Below are 10,300 nucleotides of genomic sequence, written 5' to 3' on the forward strand. Positions count from 1 at the left end.
TTCAGTGCCATGGAAGACACGGAGCGGACCCCCCGCCGCCGAAGTGCCGCCGAAGACCCGGACCGCCGCCGGGTATTCGAATCGGGCCCCGCAGGTCCTAAAGCTGGCCCTGCAGTTAATTGATGTGCAATTGGCTCAAATGATAACAAACAGGGACTATGAGACCAACAGACACTGAGTGGTACCAGTCCTTTCTACTATCCCAACTCCAAACATCAGGCATTATATTGCAGCAAAGGACCTCCTTGACAAAAATCCAGGAATACCACAACTGCCACTTTTCAAAGATATAGCAAGTGACTCACCAAAGGATCAGTATGGCCTATGTTCCTGGCCATCTCCATGGCAGATGTGGTTACATTATGGTGAGCAGAGTGGGAACAAGCTGCTCCCTTTGTAAGGAACTCCTTCCACATCACTCAGCCTGGTGAGAGACTGCCTGGCTTCTAGCCCCCACGCTACTTCTGGTGCAAGCTCAATCATTTCAGATGCAGGGTGGAGAGGTGTGTGATAGATGACCACACCTTGGGGCCCAGGAATGTTCCTCTATGTGGCTGAGGTGCAGTTGAGGATGCCGCACACCTCCTGATTGACTGCTCATCTGGTGCTAATCCATCAGGCCTTTTTAGACACCGTACTCAGAGGGTTTGTCTACATTACCCGCTGGATTGACGGGCAGCGATCGATCCATCGCGTCTAGTCTAGACGCAATAAATCGACCGCCGAGAACTCTCCCATCGACTCCACCAGGGCGAGAGGCACAGGCGGAGTCGACGGGAGAGCATCAGCCGTCGAAGGGAGAGCATCAGCCATCGACTTGCCGCAGTGAAGACACCATGGTAAGTAGATCTAAGTATGTCGACTTCAGCTACGTTATTCACATAGCCGAATTTGCGTAACTTAGATCGATTCCCACCCCCAGTGCAGACCAGGCTAGAGATTCATAGATTTTAAGGCCAGAAAGTACTATCATGATCATCTAGTCTGACCTCCTGCACATTACAGGCCACAGAACCTCACCCACCCCTGTAATAGGCACATAACCTCTAGCTGAGTTACTGAAGTCCTCAAATCATGATTTAAAGACCAAGTTACAAAGTATCCACCGTTTACACTAGTTTAAACCTGCAAGTGACCCGTGCCCCATGCTGCAGAAAAAGGCGAAAACTGCCCAGGGTCTCGGCCAATCTGACCTGGAGGAAAATTCCTTCCTGAACCCAAATATAGTGATCATTAGATCCTGAGCATGTGGACAAAACCCAGACAGACACCTGGGAAAGAATTATCTGAAATAACTCAGAGCCCTTCCTATCTAGTGTCCCATCACCAGCTATTGAAGACGTACTGCTGACTCCAAAGCTACTGAATGCCAACACGTGTTTGATGCCTACTTAAGTCCTCTTGACTTTTTTTGGGGGTGGGGGGAATTTACACATTTCTTTATCTCCCTGCTTGATATTTTGAACCTTTTTTCCATTTTTACTGTACCATTTGTGCATTTACTAATAAAACTCCTGTGTCATGGTACAGACATCTGTGTCTTCTTGTGATAGCTAGCCAGGGCTGGCTCCAGGCACCAGCTTGCCAAGCAGGTGCTTGGGGCGGCCACTCCGGAGAGGGGCGGCACGTCCAGCTATTCGGCAGCAATTTGGTGGACGGTCCCTCACTCCGGCTCGGAGCGAAGGACCTTCCGCCGAATTGCCGCCGCAGATCACGATTGCGGCTTTTTTTTTTTTTTTTTTTGGGCTGCTTGGGGCGGCCAAAACCCTGGAACCGGCCCTGTAGCTAGCATGTGTTAGAATTGACTAAAAATTCAAGTGTAGACATACCTCACATCTGTGAGCCTATGCTGATTTACACCAGTTGAGGTTCTGGCTCTTAAATTTTAAAGTTAGCACTGGAACCAAAAAACTGCCCATCTTCATGGTTTTCAAAATATGGATCCGAATAGTATGGCTTGGTCCTATCTTTATTTAAAATACTTTCCCTGTCTGCCAATATCACATCTTTCTCTAGATGTTAGAGTTCAACAGATTTGGAGGTTAACTTTGACTAAGCCCCTACCCCAGGTGCAGAGGCTTACCTGAAATTTAAATTAATCTCTTTGGATCCAAGTACACTGCACAAAGGGGCGAAGTACAGAGTCTCTCCAGTAATTCAGAGAAGCAGTGGCAGACTCACTACTAGTCATGCTGTGTAAGTGGGGTCTTGATGGTGGCAGATGAACCACTCCTCTATTCTAAACAATGTCTGACAAATAAATCACTTGCCACCTACAATCAATATCCTCCTATTTACCAGCTCTGCTGCCGCTGGCCCTGCCTTTTCTAGGTTTGTTCCATGTTTTCCAGCCACTTATTTAATCATCATCTAATTCTTTACTTCCCCCATGAAAGCCAGCACATGACAATATAGAAGTCTGGATTAACACAGTCTGCTTCTGAGGATGCTGTAGTACTACTAGTCCTTAAAACTACCTTGCTACTTAAAGCATGGCTACTGTTGCTCATGTTAATGTTGTTTCCCCCGTTCAGTCCACTACAGAAGTGATAAATGAAGGGCTAACCTGTTCTAAAGTGCTGTTTTTTCAGTGTTTCTGAATTCAACAGGAGCTGTGTACTCAATACCTCTGAAAAAAAATCAGGCCACAACCAAAGCACAGAAGTATAAAAATTCACTGAGACCTGAAGAGAGAGCAATCAGATCTCTGTCCTACTCCAATTGTGAGGAGTTAGTCCTGTGTCCTGACCTTGGTTTAGTCAGGACTGCTACTTTGGAGCACAATGATGAAGGGTTTTCTGCTCCTCTTCTTTATTATGTGCTTTAGTAACAAGTTTAACATGAATGTGAGGGTAGGGCTCTTAATCTTCTTTGAGTGGATGTTTGAGAGCCTAAGGGCTGCTGTTGAGAAATATCTACCTCCTACTTGTTCTGGGCTAACTTGCAAGGTCCATGACAATCAGTTGCAGAATCTACAGTAGATTCATTGGTGGATAGGGATCAGTGCAGGTTGGGAAGCAGCAGCAAATTGCCTTCAGCTGGTTTCATTTAGGAGAAAGGCCATCATATGTACAAGGTGCAGCCCCTTTGTGAATGCCTGGTCTAGGCTGAAGTAGAGCAAGTAGTAGACTTTGTTCTTCAGTTTGAGCTAGTTGTTCATTCAGGCTGCAATTGCCTTCATGCACATGGATATCTGTGACAGCGTGGTGGCAGAGCTGACTGAAAAAGATACATAGAGCTGCATGTTATGTTCTTGGCAATGCAGCCCTTGTCATTTCAGTATGACCTAAGGGGGACATCTAGATGATGACCAGCAGGAGTTTCAGTATTAGGCCCTTAGAGCTCTTGGTCAGGAGAAGCTGCCCATCAGGATTCCCTTGACACCTTTGAGGAGCAGTGGGCACTGTCTGGCGTTCTCTGATCCATGTCCCCTTCAGGTTCCCTTTGTTTGACCTTCACACCTGTCCCTGTTACATTTTTGGTTGTCTTCCATAATTATTTGAGTTCCTGGACTTTGTGGATCCTCCCCACCAGCTGGGGGAGGGATGGATGATTCCAAGACCAGCTGGGAAGAAATGAGTGAAGTCAAATTAATGAAATTCTATTGTCTCCTGCTAGGGCATGTTGCCAGATCAGCAGCACTTTGTGGTCAATGGTGTCTAAAATGGATAACAGGCTAAGCAAGGTAACATCAGCCTGTTTTGTTTCGCTCTACCACTATGAGGAATTCCTCCATCAGTGCAGTCTTGTTTCCATGCCTTGTCTTGAAGCAGTACTGGAGCGGGCCTAGGATACCAATTGCTGGAATCTGTTCAATACAGTAGCTAGTGGGGTCTCTAGCATTCAGTGTTAGTCCAGTTTGACCTCTTGAAACTATCACAAATTTCAGGGTATCAAGGTCTGATTAAATTTAGTGGCCAGTTTCACAGCTGATGCCATCCACCAAAACCTGTTTCCTATCGTCTGCCTGAAGTTTTACTTGGTCAGAAATATGAGACATTTCACTGAAGCTGGGGGGCTTCCTTCTGATTGGGACTCATTGATTTGATAATCAAGAAAGGATGTGCAAAGTTTATGGTGAACGGTAACAAGAACTAGCCCTAATGCTGTGTTGCTTATGAAAACGTAGTGAAATGAGGGTACCACACACACACCCCAACTTTGCCATTTTGCCTGGTACAGCACCTTAAAAGAAATACTTTTTCCCCCTTTAACTACTCTCAGTAAAAATAAATAAAATAAAAATAAATAAATAGTCATCACAAAAACCCAACACTCATGACAAGTTGTATGTTTAAAGCACTACACAAACATTCATTCACACACGCCTCCAACACCTCTGGATAATAGAACTAAGTACCCCCATTTTAGAATCAGGAAAGATGCTGAGAGGTTAAATGACTTGTACAGTGCCAATGATTTGATGGGTGATTGAGCCAAGATTAGCATTCAGGAGTTGGAGGATTCCAGTCCTATCCTCAATGCAGGGCATCAAGTTTCTTGGAGACTCCATTCTAACAACACTTAAAAGTCACAGCTATGTAACAACCACTGGGAGATGGGATCCTACAATATGTGAAGTTGATAGTGATGTGAGTCCTGAGCTAAAATCTCTACTACTGAACAGAGATGTAAGAGACACATGTAAGAGAGCAGAATACCAAATCGACTAAGCATTTCATAACTCCTATATGTCAAGTTACAAAGCACTGCACCTCAAAACATACACAGCAAACACCTACTCATCCTTAAATACCAATACACTCACTAATATTCCCCAATATACAGACAGGCTACTTAGAATAGGAGGAAATTAGGAAACATTTCAGTTACTGAACAACATTTTCACCTCCAAATATTCATCTAACTTTCCTCTTCTCTGGGGAGGCAATGATTTCTAGTGGTGAAATCATGGGGCTCGGAAGCAGGACTTTTTGCTTCTAAACCCAGACCTTCACTGGCAGTGTATTACCTACAAAGACTTTGCATTAGTTTGGCTAGTCTCTTGAGCTCTGTGCCTCAATTGGCCACTCTACAAAATATGTAAGATACTCATCTACCTTGCAAGATTCTCATAAGGCCTTAGTTTCAAAGCACCTTGTGACCCAAGGAGTTCTGCATAAGTATATTAGATGGGTTTGTTAGTTGCTTCTCTTGCTACCTTAATTAATTCCACATTGTAACTAATGTTAAAGAAACGCCACCTGAATTTCTTTAGTACTATGCCCTTTACCATACTTAAAATGATTAGAACAGAAAAGAAAAAGGTCCTGAAATGAACAAAGTAGGCTATATTAATAAGCTCTCTATTAATCTACTCCTTTTGAATAAGGTGTAGTTACTGTAAAATGTTAAGTTGCTACTTTCACCAAATCCCTATCTTGTTTTAATTGCCTATCATTTACCTTCTCCAGCTCTGTAATCTGTTTTTCATAGTAAGGTATCCAGAAGCGTGAACAGTATTTCAGATAAGGCAATATAACGGGATCATAGGTTGGACCCTCTACATGCGTCAGTTTTCCCTTCAGTTTCTCAAATTGCAACCAGGCCACTTATCCATCAATACCACTCCAGGTTGGGGTCCGAATTATTAAAACAATATCGCAGTTCAAATGTCAACTTGGCAAAAAAACATTTCCCTCCTCCCCCATTACTTCAGCCCTTTCCTGGACTCAATAGTTCTTTCCCCCAAACTTTCTCCTTCCAGATCTCCCACATGTGGGCTATTATCAGGTGATCCTGATCACCCAACTGAACTGCCAGACCAAGCCCAAATCCATTACCTAGGGCCCAATAACTAGGCACAGGTGGGGCTATGCCCAACTCACTAAGAGAACCAGTCCCCTCCCCAGACAGGCACCAAGTAATTTCTTGTAACACTTATGATGGACCAGACTTGGCTCTCATCTGCAAAAAAGTGTAAATCCTGTGTAAATCCCAAGAAGTCAATGGAGTTATTCCTGATTTATATCAGTATAACTGAAAGCCAAGTTTGGTCCAACACCACCTTTCCCATACCTTGAATTTCGTTTATTAAAAGAGAAACTGTTTCTGACAGTCCATTCTGTTTGAGAGTGAAGCTACAGACAAAACTGGAGAGGAGATGACAAAAGACATTAAAAACTAAACAATTATAAACACCTCTTATGTGGCAACAAGATATAGTACATGAACAGAGGAGATAATAGTCTAAAGCTGCAAAACGGGTTTACTGAACTGCTAGAGATAGTATCACACAAATGCAAGGTATCCCTTAAAAAGGTTTTTTTTGTATAATGAGTCAGGATAGAGTTATGAGGTTTGCACTGTGTGGCTGACAATGCACCTGCCCCTGTGGATAAATTAAGGGCTTCATTTAGCTTAGTACTGCAAAGATTTTGATATTTACATTCACTCCCATTCCTCTCAATTAAAGTTGCCTCTTAAAGGGCTTTTGTTTTTGCTTAGCTGTGTATTTGACAGCAAGCCACCCAATACTATGTCAGAGCAATGTTGATGTGTGACTCTGTTCCCATTTATGTTAAACTACCCACATTTATGGCACAGCAGTATCACTGCAACTTAATTGTGAATAATGGTTTGCTGCTTAGTGCTGATCTGCCATTTTTATCACTTAATTAGGACAATCCAAAGAAAATGTATTTTCTTACAGCTTTGTAAGTGCTTATGAGACATGTTGCAAGCCCTATAATATTTCTTACCTCAGTCAGCTGCCTGGCACAATCCAGGCTCTAAGTAAAGTTATCACCGGTCTGTTTTGTTACAAGATCAACCCCATCAGCTTTTTTTTTTTTTTTATAAATAAAGCCCACTCAAAGCTTATGGAATATAGAAAACTAAAAGTACATGAAAATCTGGATGAAAACACACTATGATTTCCAATGAAACTTCCAATTTACTAACCAAAACAGTTGAGAATTTCTAATAAAACTTCTTATAATGCCACAGAGGAAAGTGTTTCATAGTCAGACACCTTCATAAGGATGAGGTCTTAATAGAAATATTCTGCCTGGTAGAAGTTCTGATCCAAAATACAAAATTGAAAGGCTTCATATCAGTGAAATATGAAATATGACAAAAGACATTAAAAACTAGACAATTATAAACATCTGTTATGTGGCAACGAGATGTAGTACATGAACAGAGTAGATAATAGTCTAAAGCTGCAAAACAAGTTTACTGAACTGCTAGAGATAGTATCACACAAAAGCCATTTGTTAAATTTAGATGATTCAATTCACTGCATTGTATCTGTAAAACAAAGCTTAAGTACCATGTGTGACAATCTGAAACATTTTATTATATGCCATGAAAATATAAGCCATGTGAAATGAGGTACAATAAACTATAAGTACAGTTCTTAGACATATCATTTTTAGTACTATTTTATTGTTATTCTGGTAGCCCCCACAACATGGTAGATCCTGTCTACACACTGGAACATGTAACCCCTCCTCCAAAGAGCTCACAGACAAGAAAACAAGCAAAAGCATTCTATGATTCTATGATTGAAAAGGAATGGTGGAGAAAAGGCAGTGTTGTGAAAGGGCTTGAAGGCAAGCAACAGAAGCTTAAACTTGATGTGGTTGAAAACAGGGAGTTAATGGTGAGATTCCCAAAGGAGGACATGGTCAGAGTGACAGACAAGGTAGATGACCTTAACAGCCATGTTTTGAACAGACCTGAGCAAGGCAAGGGATGTGTCAGAAAGGCCAGACATGAGGAGGCTGCAGTAGTCAAGACAGGAGCTGAAGAGGGCCTGAATGAGTTTTTTCACAAGGGAGAGTAAGTCAGAGATAGCTATTAACTGATGGGCCTTAGTGACAGGAAGGATGGTGGTGTTGTCAAGCAAACAACATGTGTTTTAATATGGCTAAAAACAAAGCATGTAGGCCATAGTTACAGGATGGAAAACTATCTCAGGAAGCAGTGACTGAAAAAGATTTGGGAGTTTTGGTTGATAATCAGCTGAACACGAGCTCCCAGTGTCACACTGTGGCCAAAAGTGCTGACACAATTCTGGACACAATCAGGAGAATCTTGAGTAGGTGCAGAGAGGTTATTTTACCTCTGTATGTGGCAGTGGTGTGACCACTGCTGGAATACTGTGTCCAATTCTGGTATCCATAATTCAAGAAGGACGTTGAAAAGTTGGAGAGGGTTCAAAGAAGAGTCATGAGAATGAATAAAGGATTAGAAAACATGCCTTATAGTGATAGACCTAAGGAGCTCGATCTATTTAGCTCAACAAAGAGAAGGTTAAGTGACTTAGTCCCAGCCTATAGGTACATATGTGGGGAACGAATATTTGATAATGGGCTCTTCAGTCTAGCAGAAGAAAGTATAACACAATCCAATAGCTGGAAGTTGAAGCTAGACAAACTCAGACTGGAAATAAGACAATTTTTAAAAAAAAGTTAGTAACTAACCATTGGAATAATTTACCAGTGGATGTGATGGATTCTCCATCACTGGCAATTTTTAAATCAAGACTGGACATTTGTCTAAAAGATCTGCTCTAGGAATTTTGGGGAAGTTCTATGACCTGTGTTACACAGTAGGTCCAACTAGATGATCACAATGGTATCTTCTGACTTCTAAACCAGACTCAATGAACAGTGACACAGAACAGAGAAAATGGAGAGGATTTTGGAGGAAAGATGAGGTATTCTACCAAAGTGTGCCAGGATACTTTATTTGTAATAATTACATTCCCCAAAATGTGGCTTAACTGTAGGAACTACTAAAAACCACCACAACCCACAATGGAGAACTTGGACAAACCTCATGTGAGCGAGCCTAATAAAGGATCAGATTTCAGTGCAAGACCTACAATACACAGGCACACAATGTGGAACCAGTGGAGACCACCTCTGACTTCAATAACTAATGTACTGAACTGCATCTGCCTTATACCTGTATGACATTAAATATCATATACATATGCTCAAGCTGTTACCCTGAAAAAAAAAAGTCTATGAAACATGCACACATACATACTATAATGGTTATCTCATCATAAATAAACTATGTTTAAAAAAAAAACTAAAATAAAATCAGTGTCCTGGGATGTTGACCCAAGACTCAGCATAAAGGTATATAACTAGAAGTGCCAGGTCTTCCTTTTAAGGATAAGAAAATTCTTTCCCATAATCAAAATCATTTTGTGATTTTAGAAAGGGTATAGATCAATGTCTCGTTCATTGTTAAAATGGACAGTATATTTCTCTGCACATCTCACTTCCTAGTAACGTTATCTTGCCTTTATTCAGAGTGCACACAGCACTCCCAGCTAAGGTTTTAAGCTTCATACATAAATATATTCCCCCTGTCCCCCACGATTCTCAATCAAGTTGTCCGTATCTATAAAACGTAAACACATGAGCATTTACATTAAAAAAAAAACAACTATCCAAAATGATACTGATTTATTAGTATCATTTTGGATACTAGACATCTTTACACTCCCTTCGTGGGTTCAGTTCTGCCACCTTGTCACCTCTTAACTCATTATTAAGGTATATCGGTAACCGGCAACCACAGTAACACAGTCCTTGCATGGAGGGCTGGCATCCTCATGAGGGAACAATGAAGTGAGAGTCAAAGACTTACCTTCCAATTAACAGAAACTCCCCAAGCACTCCAAGGCGTCTCATGGCTATGAGGATCCCCCTCACTGTCATTCCTTCACAGAAACAAACCACAACCCTGGCCTTGGGTAACCTTTCACGAAGCTTCCGCAGCAGCCGATCAAAGCTCTTTTCCCCAGCATTGCTGTAGATCTTGTCTGAGTGAGCGATGCACAGGCCTTCTTGGGCAGCCAGCTCTTTGAAGGCTTCCATTCCACTTTCCCCATAATTTCCTAAACAAAATAAATTATGAGTTTTAATGCAACAGCAATAGCATATGACAGCCTGTTAAGAGGGGATGGGATGGTGGTAAAAATCTTCTCAGATCAGCTAATAATAGTATCATTGACATTAGGGGGAACCAAGGAGATTCTTCTTTTATTAACTGATTGGTGGGGCTGTTGCATTCTCTGCCTATAACCCAGTACTCTGTATGTAATTAGAATGCAACAGAGCAATGAGAATTTCCTTTATCTTAATTATATGCAACTTAATGACTGGAGGCTTTTGCTTTCTTACTTTCATTAATAGTGGATGCCGAAAGCAAGCGTGGAAAGGGACAGAGATGGAGGCAAAGGGAACGAAGGTCAGCTAAGACAATGAGGATACCAGCTCCTTTGTTCATGCTCCGAAAATGTAGGAAGGCAGAAGTCATGGTGGTGCCACTGGCT

General features: G+C 41.9%; 1 protein-coding gene across 3 annotated transcripts in view; it reads right to left on the bottom strand.

Annotated features, from left to right (window-relative positions):
* Positions 1-10,300, bottom strand: part of GRM1 (glutamate metabotropic receptor 1) — a 268,257-nt gene that overhangs the window by 209,716 nt on the left and 48,241 nt on the right. For all 3 annotated transcript variants that reach the window (XM_026649556.1, XM_026649558.1, XM_026649557.1), the window contains exon 2: positions 9,613-9,862. In XM_026649556.1, the coding sequence (XP_026505341.1) occupies positions 9,613-9,862 (250 nt within the window). The remainder of the gene's footprint in view (positions 1-9,612; positions 9,863-10,300) is intronic.

Source organism: Terrapene carolina, unplaced genomic scaffold, assembly GCF_002925995.2.
Source record: "Terrapene carolina triunguis isolate 2854851 unplaced genomic scaffold, T_m_triunguis-2.0 Scaffold85, whole genome shotgun sequence".
Lineage (NCBI taxonomy): Eukaryota > Metazoa > Chordata > Testudines > Emydidae > Terrapene > Terrapene triunguis.